We start from the raw sequence: 17398 nt of genomic DNA, 5'->3' as shown, positions 1-17398 counted from the left end.
GTGTCATAATTTTCAATAGTCTGTTATCATTTAAGGTTAAATTTTAAATCGTCGATATGTTTCTACATATGATGATAATGAAAACATGCCTCGTATGGAGGAGGATGGAAGGAAACACAGACAGGGAGCATGGGATTAGGACTTTAAAAAATTATCACCTGGGCTTCCCTGGTGGCGCAGTGGTTGAGAGTCCGCCTGCCAATGCAGGGGACACGGGTTTGTGTCCCGGTCCGGGAGGATCCCACATGCTGCGGAGCGGCTGGGCCCATGAGCCATGGCCGCTGAGCCTGCGTGTCCGGAGCCTGTGCTCCGCAACGGGAGAGGCCGCGACAGTGAGAGGCCCACGTACCAGAAAAAAAAAAAAAATTATCACCTGCTATTACCTTTCCCACTTCCAAAGCGAAAGCCAGGTCAGAAAAAGGATCATGAAACCGGAAATAGGCCTTTGTCCAGTCAGAGCTGAAGACCTGGACTGTATTTCCGAAGAGGATCTGGCGCAGTTTCTGAAAAGAGGGGAAATAAATGGTTCAAACAAAGAGAATTCTTCCTAGACACAAGCCCTCAGCAAACAGACTTAAGCAAGGTGGTTGAAACCGTGGAGGAGGGCCTGTCCCCTTCCTAGAGTCAGGTTCACACATTACTCTATTCCCTGATTGTAATTGTCCAGCTCTGTGCAAAAGGTTTGCATAGGGTTCACTTAGGACATTTTATCCTGAAGGCTGAGAGTGTCAACTCTGCACCTTTTTATCCCCATCCGAGTTCTGTCTCTGTGTCTGTCTCACTTTCCATTGCCAGCCATCTTCCCTGTACCCCCCTTAAGATCCATGACGGGCGACTACGCTCTCCTTATGCCTCTCATTCCTCTAACCATGACTCTATAACTCCTATCTCTCCCACGTTAGGGTCTTTCTCTCTTGCTCCAGAAAAAAGGAATAGGCAGGACTCTGATTCCAGCAGTCTGAGTACAATAGTGGTGTAAATTGGTATTAAACAAGCAGCCTCTGTTTTTTTGCCCTAGAATCTTTAAGTTTTTTTCTGGATACTCTGCAGCATGTTAAGATTGCAGAGGGTCTTTTAGAAAATCCCAGAAAATTGGGCACAAGCCTTTGTAAACCAAACCCGTGACAAAAAGGGAATCCCTTTATAATCAGAGGCATATTAATCATGCGGCTTGCGCTAGGTCCTGTGTGGGGTATGGATACAGAGAGAGAACTTCCGACTGAAGTACTCAGGAAGGCTTCATGGAAGAGGTGGCATTTAAACGAGGCTGGCAGATGGTGTCTAGCGTTTATTGAGTATTTTCTACGCACCAGGCACTGGGCTAAGCGCTTTGCATTCATTATGTTAATTTAATTCCTTGAGAAAGGTACTGTTATCATCCTCCTTTTACAGGAAAGTATTTGCCTAAGGTCACCCACCAAGTCAGGCAGAGCTGGTATTCGTACCCATTCTAACACCACTGATCTGCCTCCCCACCTTTAATCGTGTATGTGCCATCCTTATAACTGCTGTCATTTTTGTATGCCAATAATTATTGAATTAATATTTCTCATTAGCTTGGGCCATTCTTTTATAACTTAGAAAACATTTATTTAAAGCATTTCTTTCTTTCTTTCTTTCTTTCTTTCTTTCTTTCTTTCTTTCTTTCTTTCTGTCTGTCTGTCTGTCTTGGTAGGGAGGTTGGCAGTTTCTCTTTTATTTCAAATCAGTTCACCGTCATTAAGAGCTTACAAAGGGTCAGATATGTGCATTATCTCATTTAATCCTCATTTTACAAGGAAACATTCATTTAAATAAATAAATAAAGCATTTATTTAAAAGGACACTTTATACCACATCCTTAAATGAGAATCAAAATCACTTGCCATAATAAAAAAAAATAATAGAGATATAATGATGTTATTAGATTATGCTAGAAACCATTGCCTGTGAAAGCTCTGACTGAGCCCAGCACTCTTTGTAATTAAAAAGGGAGATAAGAGGTGTTAAAGAGGTGTGAATGTGTGCTGCCCTTTACCGGGTCTTCTCCCTGGCCTGCCAGAGTGGAGAAGGGGCTGACTTTCCCACGAGGTAACTCAGTGCTATTCAGTGTCGCTTACTGCCATATCCCCAAAGCACCCCATGCTCCAGCACAGGCACATGTCCCACACTCTGTGACAGACCACACAGTGGTCTGTTGCCTGTAAAGGCGGGGAGGCTGGGTAGAGAGAGAGATCTGCAGACACACACACATGGTACCAGGGTATCCAGGGACAGTGAGTGGTTCACTGGGTCTAGAACACTGTGTGTTCTGGGGCTACAGGGCAGGAAGTCAGTGGAAGCTCAGAATGGAAAGTACCTTGGGTCTGATCCTGGAGGGCTTTGAATATCACACTCAGGCATTAGGAGCCAGTTGAAGAGTGTGGACAAAAGGAACATGGAGCCCAACCGGTGGAGAGCCAGGGTGCCTCTTCCCAGCTGTGCATAGCATGGGCTCTAATGGTTTCCAAGAAGGACAGATGCAGGAGAAGCATGCATCTGGAATGGTCTCCCCCATCTCAAACCAGGGTCTGGTTCCATGGCTGGAGTTTATTTCCTGGCCACCTCTGCACCCACCCTCAAAAGAAAAGATTGCCTCTACAGAGAAATAGAGACAGGTGCATTTCAGAATAAGCAAGAGCCTAGAATTGCACCTGAAGGAAAATTATCTGTCCGGTGGCCATCAAGGAGAGGGAGAAGAAGGCTGCTCCTGGGAGACACAGACTCGGTGTGCCCTGTAACCAAAGAGGGCCACCAACCCAGGACATCCCCTGCAGAGCCCTGAATATGGACAGAAAGTGTCTCCCTGACATCAAGACTGCACAGAAGAAAACTTCTCACTCCTGACTCCAGGGTTGAGAAACCCCAGCTCTGCTTGAACATGCCGACCACATGAACGGGGACAGATTGTCAAACCTCTCTAAGACTTTCTTTGCTTATCCTGAAATGGGGATAACCCCTGCTCTGGCCCCATCACTGAAATTGAAAGCTACCACTGCAAGAGGAGAAGTATGGAAAGGACTGTGGGAACCATAAGTGCTGTTATTACCTTTGTGAAAACACAACCTGTCTACACTGGAACCTCTCATGTTGCATGGAAGAAAGTCCCAGCCCAGAAGGAAAAAGCCCAGACACTGGCAGGGGTAAGGGAGGAGAAGCCATGGATAATGTGACAGCCTAAGACAATTGTGGCTAAGAAAGCTGAGAATTCAAATTCAATTAAAAAAACTCAGTAAGCCAAATCAAACTCCCATTTCTGTTGCCAGCTGCCCCCTCCAACCTAGGGAGAGCCACTGTCCAGATTCACCTTGGGAAGGCCTAGAACAGGGGGGCTGCAGGCTTCTCAGGGAGCCCCCAGTGTCCAGGGTGGCAACAGAGATGACTCACCTTACTTATGTAACACTGACTTTCTTTTCTTTTTTAAATTTTATTAATTTAATTTAATTTAATTTTTTTGTGCGGTACGCGGGCCTCTCACTGTTGTGGCCTCTCCCGTTGCGGAGCACAGGCTCTGGACGCACAGGCTCAGCGGCCATGGCTCACGGGCCCAGCCGCTCCGCGGCATGTGGGATCTTCCCGGACCGGGGCACGAACCCGTGTCCCCTGCATCGGCAGGTGGACTCTCAACCACTGCGCCACCAGGGAAGCCCTCTTTTCTTTTTTAAAAAATTTGTATTGGAGTATAGTTGATTTAGAATGTTGTGTTAGTTTCTGCTGTACGGCAAAAGTGAATCAGTTATACGTATACATATACCCACTCTTTTTAAGATTCTTTTCCCATATAGGCCATTACAGAGTACCGAGTAGAGTTCCCTGTGCTATACTGTAGGTCCTTATTAGTTATGTATTTTATATATAGTAGTGTGTATATGTCAAGCCCAATCTCCCAATTTATCCCTCCTCCCAACACTGACTTTCATATCGGTATAATTTATAACAAGATTAACCCGACACATAGTCAATGATACATATATGTTGTTGTGCTGCCTGGTAACTAGACACAAATGGCAAATGGTCCTAATAAATGACTATAATGATTGTTATTACTTAACACAATCAAGCACGGTTTTTCTCTCTTCACTTTGTTAGTTTTCCAGGAATACCTCTCTTCCCTGATTGCTGTGATGATGATAACGATGGTGATCATTCTCTCTGTCTCTCTGTCTCTCTGTCTGTCTGTCTCTCTCTCTCTCACACACACACACACACACACACACACACACACAGGTCCTGGATCATTCTTCCCAACAGATTTCATTTCCTTACCCTGACTGCCTTGTCCATTGTCCCTGGTCTTAGAGGGACCTCTTGTGACCACCTGTCCCCATCCAGTCCTCTCCCACATGCTCCCTGCCCACAATTTGAAGTAGAATAATTCTCTTTGAAGCTCTTTCCCTAAATCTTTTCCTGCTTTAGAAATTACTGGACCATCATGGAATCAGAGAGGTTAGAATTACTGCGTCCTAAGAAGACATTTCTAAACTAGCCCATCAAATAGAGTGGTAGGGCTTCCCTGGTGGCGCAGTGGTTGAGAGTCCGCCTGCCGATGCAGGGGACACGGGTTCGTGCCCCGGTCCGGAAAGATCCCACATGCCGCGGAGCGGCTGGGCCCATGAGCCATGGCCGCTGAGCCTGCGCGTCCGGAGCCTGTGCTCCGCAACAGGAGGGGCCCCAACAGTGAGAGGCCCACGTACCGCAAAAACAAACAAAGAAACCCAAAAAGAAATAGAGTGGTAGTCTCTTTACCTGGTTGCGTTCACCATCAATTTCTCGGCATCTGGTGCAGTACCTGGTACCTAGTAGGCTCGCAAGAAGTAGTTGTTGAATTTTTAAAAATCTGATTCGGCTCTCTTGTTTTACAGTTAAAGGACTTGGGGCCCAGAGCAGTGAAGTGGTATGCCCAGGGTCACATAGATAGTAAATGGTAGTGCCAGGAATCAAATGCAAGCCTTTCAACTGGTACCAGTCAGGGTCCCAGCAGGAAACAGATGGCACTCGAGTCAGGATAATTAACTTGAGGAAACTTTAATTCAGGGACCATTTACAAAGATGTGGGCTGCATGTGGGGCAGCAACAGTGGCGAATGCAGGGCCCCAGGATCAGCAAGAGTGAGAAGTTTTTATGTCGCCGACACCTGGAGGGGTGGAAGGGATAAGAGAGTCCTGAGAGAGGACTGCCTTCTGAAGAGGGGGATTCAGCCAGCTTTGCACACCTGACTTCATTCCCTTCCATCCCTCCAGGCTCCCTCCAGGGCTCCCATTGGTCAAACTCAACAGGAAGTCAGAGGAGGGAGCCCTACTGATGGGGTGAGTACAGCTCAGTCTCCAGCGCAGAAAGCAGGGCGGACAGGGGTAGAGTATGCTTCTGAAGGGGCACACAAATGACACCCACTACCATGTACAGCGATGCCTCTCTTGGGGATCACCCAGAGGCAATGAATGAATGAATGAAATATCTACTGAGGACCATCTATCAGCCAGACCTATGTTGGGGTTACCAGGCTGTGTTTTCTGCTCCCCTAAAACCAGCCCATTGCCTGTTACCCTCGATTAGAGCTTCATTCTTCTGGTTCTCCTCCAGAATATTTTGATCTCCCAGTATTACAGTTTTAATATGATCCTGCTGGGTGATACTGCAAATACACTAGGGGTTTGTTTATTGGCTGCTGATAAAAGAGGCAATAGGAATGTATTCCAGGCTGGGTCCTGCAGAAGGGCCTGACTGTGAAGGAGGATGAAAAACTCCTGCTGGTGGGAAGCACAGCGGGGGAGGGGGTGTTGCTGTGGAAGAGCCCAGAGGAGGACTCTCACCTTCTCCCATGATGCCACCTGGGCCAGCAGCCTTGCCTGCCATTCATTACACCACACACACTATAAGACATGCGGCTGGGGGAAGGAAGAACCCTGTGGTATTGGAAATAGGGCAACAAAAGGTGAGAAACAGGAGAGCCGGGGAAAGCAAAGGGGCATTGGCTGCTTTGCCCACTCCCTACTTTCTCAGCAGATTCCCAGCAAAAAGTGTGTGCCAATGTCAGGAAATCCTATGAATCGCAATTCCAAATGGAGGCGGGAAATGAGAACAGCAGAATGACAACGAAAAACACTCTCATGTGAGTGCTAGGATCCAATCGCTCTAATAATTTGCCCGGCGGCTGCACGGCCAAAATGTCAATTAGAATTGGTCAAGCTTCCAAACTGCCTCCCTGGACACGAGTATTCAGAATCGCAAGGCTCATCATCTTGAAATCCCAGGGTGTGTTTAATTAATGCTACTGTTATTTAAAGGATACATTATCATCTGGTCCTCATAATGGGAATACATCCAAATTTGTTTTTTTTTTTTTTTTGAAGAAAAATCAATTCTCTTTGCTTCTGGGACTTCCTGAACCCTCCATCAGGTCTGATTCTTTCGTCTCCCAGCCTTTTCCAAAGGGAGAGAATTACCTTGGAAAAGTCACTGAGGAGGTCTCCAATTGCATCACGTCTGTGTTTGTAGACAAGTGGGAGAATTCAGACCCAGACTCTCCTGCCTCCACAATATAGAGAGGAACTAGAAGATTTTGGAAACACCTGTGAATGCCTTTTTTTCCCTGTTTTTGAAATGCATGACGGTGTTTTGAGAAATAGATTGTCCATTCACATGGTTCAAAATCCAGAGAGTACAAAAAGCTATGCTGAGAAGACTCCCCCCGACCCAGGGCCCTTGCCCCCTCCCTCCCCCTACTGTTACATTTTAGGAAGCCTTCTGGAATTTCTGTGTGCATATACAGGCAAATACGGTATCAGTGTAGAATCACAGTTTTCTCTATTTTCCATACAAAAGGTAGCCTATTTCCTGATATGTGTAAATTTTAAAATGACATTCTCCATAGAAATTCATTAGTAGCCAATAATACTTTTTTATTAAAGTGTTCATTAAAAACCTTTTACAGTAAAATGTGGATACACTCGGCTCTCTGTATCTGCGGATATGGTGGGGGGGCAATGGTATTAGGCCATTTTCTATAAGGGACTTGAGCATCGGAGGATTTTGGTTTCCTCTGGGGGCTTCTGAAACCAATCTCCCGAGGATATTGAGGGGCACTGTAGTTGCTCTAACTACTGTTTCTACAGCACAGTGTAGGCAGAATAACCACTGAGCCTGGAGATGCTAATAGGATTACACGTTACCTGTCTTCATTACTCAAAAGGAGAGTGATGAACTAGACACCTAAGACACAAGTTAAGGCACCATCCAGGAACTGTGAGGCCAATGAGCAAAGTGCAGCATCTCAAGAGAGCCCTGCCGGCCTGTCTTCCTGTGACATCTGGCACAGGAGCACAAGAGGGAAGGTGGATTGAGGCAGAAAGATCTGTGAAGATAAGAAAGAGCACGTGGGCCTCCCAGCACGTTTGTGCCGCAACCACGGCAGTGGAGAGAGTTGCTCTGTGAAGCCTGTGCAGATGTGCGTGATGAAAAAGAACACGGGGGCTGTAGTCCCTGTGTACGATGATGTTCCACCTGGGGAGCCTCAGGAACAGCTACACTGAGGGTTAGAAATACTGCAGTCGGGGCCAGCCTGGCCTCTGGGCTCGACAAGCAGGTGGAGACTGTGAGGTTTCCCCAGAGGGGGGTCTGGCCCCCACTCCTGCCTCTCATCAGGGACCCTGCCTGCAGGGCACAGAGCTTTATGTCCATGGCAGGTCTGACCGTAGGCCTTGCTGGTCTTTACCCAGAAGACCAGGCTGGTCCCGGGTGGGTTCTGCAAGCGTGCCCAGGTGCAGGGCCGCGTGTCCTCAGAAAGGAAGTGCTTCTTCCGACTTTTGTCCTTAGGGCCCCAAGGAGAGGTCTCTGCCTAAGTATCTAGAATGTGGTCTGGAGGTTGAGGAAATGGGGTGAATGTGGGAAAACTGTCCCTAAAAGCCCTGATTTTCACTATGATTGAAAGGGCCATATTACAGAACAATCCTATTGGCGGGATCTCTCACCCTCTCTGGTGCTTTTTCCCTGCCTCGACCCCTGGCTTCACTTCCCCAGGTCCCGATCATGCCTCTTTGACCATGACAGCTGGTCCTTTGGCCATTCGCCAAGGCATTGCCCCCAGCCCATGCAATGAGGTGTGTCTGGGTCTCTGCCTCAGCCCCTCTCCCCAACCCTGGTCAAGTTTTGAATGGAACAAATAGTCCCTGGGAACAGTAGCTTCCAGGTCCACTTGGATTCTTAAACATCGGGTTCTTTTCAAATCTGCTTATTAGTTGGCAGCCCCAGGGAGCGTTTCTTGCTTGAGATCATCTCTTTGCCCCAAGACTGGGCCTGGACATGTGCCCCCACCTCCCTCTCTCCTGCCCACACAGGACAGGGGTCCTGTCTCCCACATCTACCTCGTCTTCCACCTTTGCAGTCCTCACCGGCTGCCCTGTCCTACCTTATATGTAAATTATTTGAATTTAACTCCCTCATGGCTTCACACTTGACTGTCACACTGAGGGAGTAAATAAAGAGAGACTGAGAGTTTGGGAGGAAAAGCCTGTAACGTCACCGGTGTCCTTGAAAAATACCATAAATAAGTCATTTTAATTATATTCGCCTTTTACCAGTAACCACCGTCTGTAGTCTTATCTTCCATAATACTCTCACATGACAGCAGATAAGATTCCCCAGCCTTGTTGTTTGGGGAAGATTACATTTCATTTCATGTTTAATTGACAAGCTATACTTACCGTGGCCACTGCTAGGGAGATAGGAAGGCCGCCCGATTTTGAAGAGATGATAGAGGGTTTGGGAATAGAACAAAGGCTGCTCGATGGCCAATGTCCGTGTCCTTTTGGCTGAGGTATTCCTGTTCCATCTTCAGTTTCACCGGCAGATATATGGTTGCCTTCACGATTCTGTGTAAAATGCCACCACCAAAAAACAAAGCAAACAGAGCTGGTGATGACCTTTTTTCCTCTCTTTTCTCTCCCTCTCTCTGAAATATTAGTGTTCAGAAAATGCTGTCTCCCTTTTAAAGCTGTCTGAAAATTTTCATAAATAACAATAGAAGAGGCAGAAAAATCCCAGTGTCTGTGTCAAAAGGGTTTCTCCTAAGTTTTATGTGACTCGGAGAGGTTAAGTGTAACTATGGAAACATAATTAACGCTATCAAGACCTTGACTTGAAATTATGTTTATAGAAGAATGTAAATGTCACTGTCTCTTGTTTTGAGAAGGCAACATTTTATAAAGAATGAGTGAATCTTTCCAGTCTATATGAGGTACTTCTCATTATGTTGTTAACTGGCCAGTAAACAAAGTCAGGTTACCTCCTTTTAATTCTCTCAGATTCCTGTTGCCTAGCAAGTGAATATAATAATTTTCTTCCTTAAAAAAATCCACCCCCTACCTTTAAGAAAAATATCTATTTTTACTTTTCTTAACTGATTCTTACGGCATTTAAATATAAGTTAGCATTGATTCTTCTTCCAATTTACTTCTATCCTAATTTCATGAAACAAATTTGCCCAGTTGGTAGCTGAAACATGAAGGAAACTGCCTTCCTAGTTTTTCTGGATTCCTAGAGGCTAAGATGCTTTCTTATCTCAGAAACACAGCATCCAAGTCACAGACTACTGGTGGGATAAGATGCATTTCGTAAATCACATGGAAAATCTTTACATGTTTGGCAGGGGGTTTCCTCCACCTTGTTTAAAGCATAACTCGACATTTATTTTTTTTCCTTGCAAAGATTGTTTTATCTTTTGACTATTCTATTCCCCCAAATGATAGCTAGCTCATTTAATACTTTCAGGACTAAAACAGAAGTATTATCTCCCCAATTCTAATAGACTGGGTAAGAGAGTTTCAGCACAAATAATAAGGCTTTTGATCACAGGTTACTTGGAGCAAGGTGCTTTAGTGTTAATAGTTAAAATTTTAATAATTCAGTTGTTTGATTGTATCATATATTAGTGCCAAGAAAATCACCTTAATATTTTATGCTGTGTTTGTTCAGTGATTGAATTAATATCTGAAACACAAAGTCCATTACCTTCTAACCTTTTCAGGTGACGTGAGAGAAAAACATCTTTCATCTTATACTGTATAACAGATTTTAAAATACATTTTAACACCTGAATTCAGTCATCTTTTCCTTATTTGAAGATGGTAAGGAAAACAATTTTTCAGAAGCTGAATCAAGACAACTATTTTCAGAACTACTTCAGGATCACTGAAGCACTTGGGTGTCAGAATCTAGTGTTATTTCACAAGTGTAGGAACTCTAGATTCTCATATTTTTTTTTCTAAAATAATAACCACATGGTGCTTTTAATGATGAAGAGGAGATCAGCTCGGTGCTCTGTGGTGACCTAGATGGGTGGGATGGGGTGGGGCGGGAGGGAGGTCCAAGAGGGAGGGGACATATGTATACATATAGCTGATTCACTTCATTGTACGGCAGAAACTAACACAACATTGTAAAGCAACTATACCCCAATTAAAAAGAAAAATAGGAAGAGATTTTTATGAAAAAAGAAAGTGCAAGAAAAGATCTTCAACAAGGTTTCTAGTTTTGTGTTTTCACACGTTAAATGCTGGGTGCCTGAGTGACATTATGTGCACAGAATAAACGCAGATTATGCTGTTAATGTGATTGTTTTGAAGAAGCAGCTAGAGGAAAACACACTGGCTTTGAGAAAAATAATTACCTGAGAAGTTGTATTATTGGTTCCCAACCTATAAATGAAAGAGAAAACATCAAGAAAATTACTCACTATGTTCAACCCTTATACCCTCAAACCTCTTCAACTTCAACCTTGCTACGGATGGCTCTTTCTGCAAACAGTCATACCTGAAGCATTTAAAATGTAAATCTGTAACGGACACTTCTCACGTGGCAAGCATAAAAGCTGATTACTTAAACACCTAAAATCCCTCTGGTTCTAGAGAAATGAGAAAATGAGAACATCTTACCGGTGATAACTAAAGATTTCCCTCCACTTGTCCAGAAATGAAATCTTCCTAGTTATCTCCTCTAAATCCAGCTCTTGGGAGCTCTGTTCCCGGTCCGAGGGCTCCATAGCTGTTTAGATAATGTAAGGAATTAGAAGAAGGAAGTTGTGCAGGTGGGAGAGAGAGAGCTGGCAGTGAAGTGAGGTGGCTGGCATAGATGCCCAGGTGAAGTGTGTGCAACCCCTACTTTTTGACCAGCAAGGAGATCACGCCACCCAGTTGCAGCTTTGGGCGTTTTGTAAGCCCCCGCTATCAGATAATGTTTAAACTTTCATTAGAGGTAGAATACTCTTGTGTTTTTCTTCACTGTATGGATGCCATGAATGTTTAATCCAAGACACAGATTTATAAACAAAGGGACTGCAATTACTTACCTGTATCAAAGCAACTGGGATAATTTAATCGATGAGAGATACCATGCTGGTGGAATGTGATAGCACCTTATTCTGTGGTGCCTCCTTGGAAATACGTAGTCAAAGAGGATAAAAGCCATCATGCTGATATTGAAAAATGATAGCAACTACTCTTGGGTAATATGTAGGCCGAGGAAGAATCTGGCCAAAGGATATTTGATATAGATTTTAGTCCACAGAAATATTACACAATTTGAAGAGGGACTGGTTTGATTTGTTTTGGGGAGAAATTTAAAGGTATGTCTCTTCCTATTGGCTGAATGAATTGTAGCTGTAATAACTGGCATAAAAAAGAATATTGACGGTTGTGTTGGTTAATTTTATGTGTCAACTTGCTAGACTATGGTACCGAGTTTTTGGTCAAATACCAGTCCAGATGTTGCTGTACAGATATTAGATATGATTAACATTTAAATGGTAGAATTATGGTTTCTCTGGGTATATGCCCAGTAGTGGGATTGCTGGGTCATATGGTAGTTCTATTTTTAGTTTTTTAAGGAACCTCCATACTGTTCTCCAGAGTGGCTGTATCAACTTACATTCCCACCATCAGTTCAAGAGGGTTCCCTTTTCTCCACACCCTCTCCAGCATTTATTGTTTGTAGGTTTTTTTGATGACGGCCATTCTGACAGGTGTGACAAATGAATGGATAAAGAATATACAATGGAATATTACTCAGCCATAAAAAGGAATGAAATTGGGTCATTTGTAGAGACGTGGATGGATCTAGAGACTGTCATACAGAGTGAAGTAAGTCAGAAAGAGAAAAACAAATATCGTATATTAACGCATAAATGTGGAACCTAGGAAAATGGTACAGATGAACCGGTTTGCAGGGCAGAAATAGAGACATAGATATAGAGAACAAACGTATGGACACCAAGGGGAGAAAGCGGGGGTGGGAGATGGTGGTGGTGGTGTGATGAATTGAAGATTGGGATTGACATGTATACACTAATGTGTATAAAATGGATAACTAACAAGAACCTGCTGTATAAAAATAAATAAATAAAATTCAAAAATTCAAAAAAATTTAAATTGGTGATTTTGAGTAAAGCAGATTATCCTTTGTAATGTGGGTGAGTCTTATCCAATCAGTTGAAGGCCTTAAGAGAAAAGACCAAGGTCCGCAGAGAAGGAAGGAATTTGGCCTCTAAACAGCCTTTAGACCTGAGCCTGCAACATCAACTCTTCCCTGGGCCCCCAGCCTGCCAGCCTGCCGTGCATATTTCAGACTTGCCAGTCCCCACAATCATGTGGCCAATTAGTTTAAGGAAATATATATATATAGAGAGAGAGAGACAGAGAGAGACAGAGAGAGACAGAGAGAGACAGAGAGAGACAGAGAGAGAGAGAGATACACATGTCCTATTGGTTCTGTTTCTCTGGAGAACCCTGAGAAATACAATGGTTTTATCAAAACAAATAATGATTACCAGAAAAGGGTTCCTGTCTTTTCTGACCTAAATTGGACCTCTTCAGCCGGAGGTCACTTTCTCTATGACATATCTGATCATGAGTTTTGTAAAATTCTGGTAATACTAAGAGGTCAAAGCAAAGAGGCTATGTGGTTTTATGATGACTAGAGTAGTCAGGGCTGAGGGGACTGGTTATATATTGAAACACAGCAAGACACCACATCAACCAGAGGCAGATCTAAATGTCTGCAGTTTTGCTTGGGAACGCTCTACTTCCAGTTTCTTAAACTAACTTTTAGTGATTGTTTAAGCATTTCATATTCACAGGTCTCATAAACTTCCACCAGGTTCAGTATTTTTATTGTAAACATAAGAGGCATAAAGAAATCCTTTCTTATCTCCCTCCTCTAACCATACATCCTCCTTTAAAAAAAGCTTTCCTCTTTATAATTTTATAGTTTTAATGGGGACATCAGTATTTAATATTTATTGGGCACCCCCTAACCCCCGCTATAGAATAACAATGAAAATACTTGATCCTTGCTCTCAAATAATATAAAGGTGAGAAATGTCTTGGAATTTCCAATTTAGAAAGTCATATTAAAAAATTAATTCTGGATCTACCATTTAAATAATTTAACAACCCTAAACCAAGAAAGAGGAGTAGCTGAGAAAACTATTTTTCTTAAGAATCATTTTTAAGTCTGTATATTTGGAACTATGTCTGTGTCCTGGTTTACAGAGAATTCTATAAAGGTAGAAGCATAAGCTCCATTGACTAGACAACTTTACTAATGCACCATTTTGTTGGGTTCAATAAAAATATTTTGAGTACTTCCTGTGTGCCAGGCACTTGGAGATGCCAAGGTGAGTAAGATGCGGTTCTTGCTCTTTCTAGCAGAGGAAACAGGCACATAGGGAGGGGAAAATGCTGTGAGAACAGTGGCTTGGGGCTGTGGGAGCACAGGGAGCAGGTAGGAAAGCAGAGTGGTAAAGGGCATGGCCTCTGGGCCCCAGCTGCTTAGTTTTGAATCATGGTTTCACCACTTGATAGCTGTGTGGCCTTGGGCAAGTTATTTAACCTCTCTGTGCCCAGTTTATTCATCTGTGAAATGGGGATAGTTCCATATCTTTACCATGTTGAGACTTCTAATCGATGAAAATGGTATATCACTCTACTTATGTAGATCTTATTTATCTTTCCATTGTTTAATCCTTAAAAGTAGAATGCCTGAACCAAATGATATGGTTATTTTAAAGAGTTTTGCTACTGCCAAATTTTGTTATTGAGAGCATTCCTTGCCCAACCCCTTTTGCTCCTTTTATTTCTAAGTTGGAATTCATGGTCCCATTCTTTTCAATCAAGAAAGTGCTGTCTTTACTACCCTTCCTTTCTTTTTCTTTTCAGTTAGATGTTGATAAGAGTTCTATAAATGGAAAGGGCTGGCCTCTGGACTACACCAGGAGTTAAGAATGTGACTCAGCTACATCCAGAGGAAGCCACCCCTCTCTCGGGCATTTTGTCAAAAGACTTAGAGTAGGAGCTGGGTGTAAGAAGTAGGGTAGAAAGAAAGGATGGGATTGGGGGATCTCGGGCCAGATCTGGAGAGATAGGACAGGAAAGGTGTACACAAATATGTAGAATTTGGGGTCATCCCCGTCACTTTTTAATACCTTTGCCCCCACCCCATGGCACATGAGGTCACCTAAATCTCCTGTCCCAAGACTGCCCATGACGCATCAAAGGATTGGGGCTGAATACAGGGTCTCATGCAGCAATGGATCTGCAGCAGCAAAAGGAAAGAGTACAAAGCAGGGGCCATGGGGGAGGAGGGAAGTTTTGCAGCCCTGCAGTGGGGCAGGGGGAGGGTGCAGGGTCTGAAATCCTTCACCTATAAAGGAGATACACTATGTAAGTGCTGAAACCTGTGCCTGAATCCATTTGCTTTCTTTCTTGATAATTTTGAAAAATAATACCAATGATTTCATGAGAAAAGCTAGTTTTTATTTCAAACTTGGAAATTAACATGTAAACATTTAATGTTATTAACATTTGCTATAGGTTCCCAGAAAACTATGACTGATCTTTACAGTATTTACTCAGTTCATCCTTAGGGTCAAATTTGAAGACCTCGGGCTTGCAAGCATTTTGACCGGCTTGAAAAATTATCCCCAACCTTTCTTCTTGTTGTTTTTACATGAGACTTTATAAACAGAAATCTGGAGGCAGAATTTTAGAGCCTTTCGATCTTTTTTCTGAAATAAAATCTTGTTAGTGTTTAATTAACCTTACCCCTGGAAAGCTCTTCCTTAGGATTAAGTTAAATCCTTTATGGTTTAATTATCATTCATTTTCTTTAGTTCTTTCTGTGGAGATGGAAATTTCCTGATTATAGTCCTTCCTTAAAGAATTCTGCCAATCCACTGGAAACTAGAAGATAGTTGATATATTCCCCTTTTGTTCTTTGGTGGTGTTGTGAGGAAGAGAAAGAGGGCGTCAGGCCCAGGGTCAAATCCCAGGGCCTCTCCCATGACCGTAACCTTGGAGAAGTTATTTAGTTTCTCTGAGCTTCACTTTCCGTATCTCCTTTGACTTACCTCACAGAATCATAATGAATATGACCTATGCGAAAACTACTAACCTTTAGCCAATGTCCTCTTGCCTCTTATATATTAAAAATTCTCCTTTAAAAGTTTTACTTTTACCTGCCTTTACGCGTTCTAGGGGTGATAGCCCAGGCTCGGGATAGAGCTAGAAGTCAAAAAGTCCTAAAGTATGAAGACTGGGGCATTTGTCCCTAAGTCAGTGGCCATGAGGTCGTTGGTTGGTCACTTAGTCACTGGTATGGGCCACAGTCCTCCTCCAAAAGGTCTTAAAGACCAATGTGGTATAATGGGATATACACATTTGGTCTTTGTCCCCAGTTCCTGTCAAACTGTTGGAATTTCAATTGTAGAACACCTAGGTGGTGTTGGAGAAATAGCGAATTTGTTGGTTTGGGGAAAAAAAAATCTCTCATCTGGTGTCAGAGAGAATCTGAGAACCAGTATTTAAAGCACGTATCCTGGAGTCAGACTGGGTGGGAATCTTTGCTCCTCTGCTATATTAGTCATCTATTGCTGCACAAGAAATTACCACAAACCTAGCAGCTTAAAACAGTACCTACTTACTATGTCACATTTTCCCCCGCTCAGGAGTCCAGACATGGTTTAGCATCCTCCGCTCAAGGTCTCACAAGGCTGCAATTAAGGTGTTTGCCAGACCTTGAGCTCTCATCTAGACTCAGAGTCCTCTTCTAAGCTCACATAGTTGTTGGCAGAACTCATTTCCTTGTGACTATAGAACTTATTTCTTCAAGACCAGCAGGAAAAAGGGAGGCTCTGCTGCTTCAAGTCTCTGATCTTGGGAAAAGCCTAAGCTGTCTTATAAAGGACGAACTTGATTAGGCCAGGTCCACCCAGAAATATCTCCCTTTTGATTAATTGGAAGTCAAACTGATTAGGGACCTTAATGACATCTGCAGAATTCCTTAACCTTTGCCATATGAGGTAACATAACCATGGGAGTGATATCCCACCAGCTTTGCCATAGTCTGTTGGCTTTTTCAGATGGTCTCTTTCTTGTGTGAGTTGTCTTTCAAGGAATTGGTCAATTTTATTTAAGTTACCAAATTTGTGATCATAGAGTTGTTTATAGTATTCCTTTATTATCCTTTTAATGTCCATGAGATCTGTAGTGATGTCCCCTCTTTAATTTCATTTTTTAAATTTTGATTTATGTTAATTATTATATATGACTTATATCATCATACGTAAAAAGTAACCAAGCAGAATTTTAAAAGCCTGTAGCTATTATATATTATCTACTCACTTCTTTGTTTCTTTTCACATCTTTATTGGAGTATAATTGCTTTACAATGGTGTGTTAGTTTCTGCTTTATGACAAAGTGAATCAGCTATACATGTACATATATCCCCATATATCCTCCCTCCTGTGTCTCCCAGCCACCCTCTCTATCCCACCCCTCAGGTGGTCACAAAGCACCAAGCTGATCTCCCTGTGCTATGCAACTGCTTCCCACTAGCTATCTATTTCACATTTGGTAGTGTATATATGTCCATGCCACTCTATCGCTTTGTCCCAGCTTACGCTCCCCCCCACTCATGTCCTCAAGTCCATTCTCTACGTCTGCGTCTTTATTCCTGTCCTGCCCCTAGGTTCTTCAGAACCTATTTATTTATTTACTTATTCTTTAGATTCCATATATATGTGTTAGCATACGGTATTTGTTTTTCTCTTTCTGACTTACTTCACTCTGTATGACAGACTCTAGGTCCAACCACCTTACTACAAATAACTCAATTTCGATTCTTTTTATGGCTGAGTAATATTCCATTGTATATATGTGCCACATCTTCTTTATCCATTCATCTGTTGATGGACACTTAGGTTGCTTCCATGTCCTGGCTATTGTAAATAGAGCTGCAATGAACATTGTGGTACATGACTCTTTTTGAATTATGGTTTTCTCAGTGTATATGCCCAGTAGTGGGATTCCTGGGTCATATGGTATTTCTCTT

General features: G+C 43.0%; 1 protein-coding gene across 1 annotated transcript in view; it reads right to left on the bottom strand.

The window, feature by feature from the left end:
• Window positions 1-11053, bottom strand: part of MINDY4B (MINDY family member 4B) — a 40830-nt gene extending 29777 nt beyond the window's left edge. The window contains exons 1-4 of the mRNA XM_029213745.1: window positions 10947-11053; window positions 10682-10709; window positions 8718-8885; window positions 384-503 (exon numbers count right to left, since the gene is read on the bottom strand). Coding sequence (XP_029069578.1) covers window positions 384-503; window positions 8718-8885; window positions 10682-10709; window positions 10947-11053 — 423 coding nt within the window. The remainder of the gene's footprint in view (window positions 1-383; window positions 504-8717; window positions 8886-10681; window positions 10710-10946) is intronic.
• Between the last annotated feature and the right edge of the window lie 6345 nt (window positions 11054-17398).

Source organism: Monodon monoceros, unplaced genomic scaffold (genome assembly GCF_005190385.1).
Source record: "Monodon monoceros isolate NGI ecotype Baffin Bay Population unplaced genomic scaffold, NGI_Narwhal_1 Super_Scaffold_11, whole genome shotgun sequence".
Taxonomy (NCBI): Eukaryota; Metazoa; Chordata; class Mammalia; order Artiodactyla; family Monodontidae; genus Monodon; species Monodon monoceros.
Note: the sequence above shows the minus strand (reverse complement) of the source record. Positions and strands in the feature narration are given on the sequence as shown.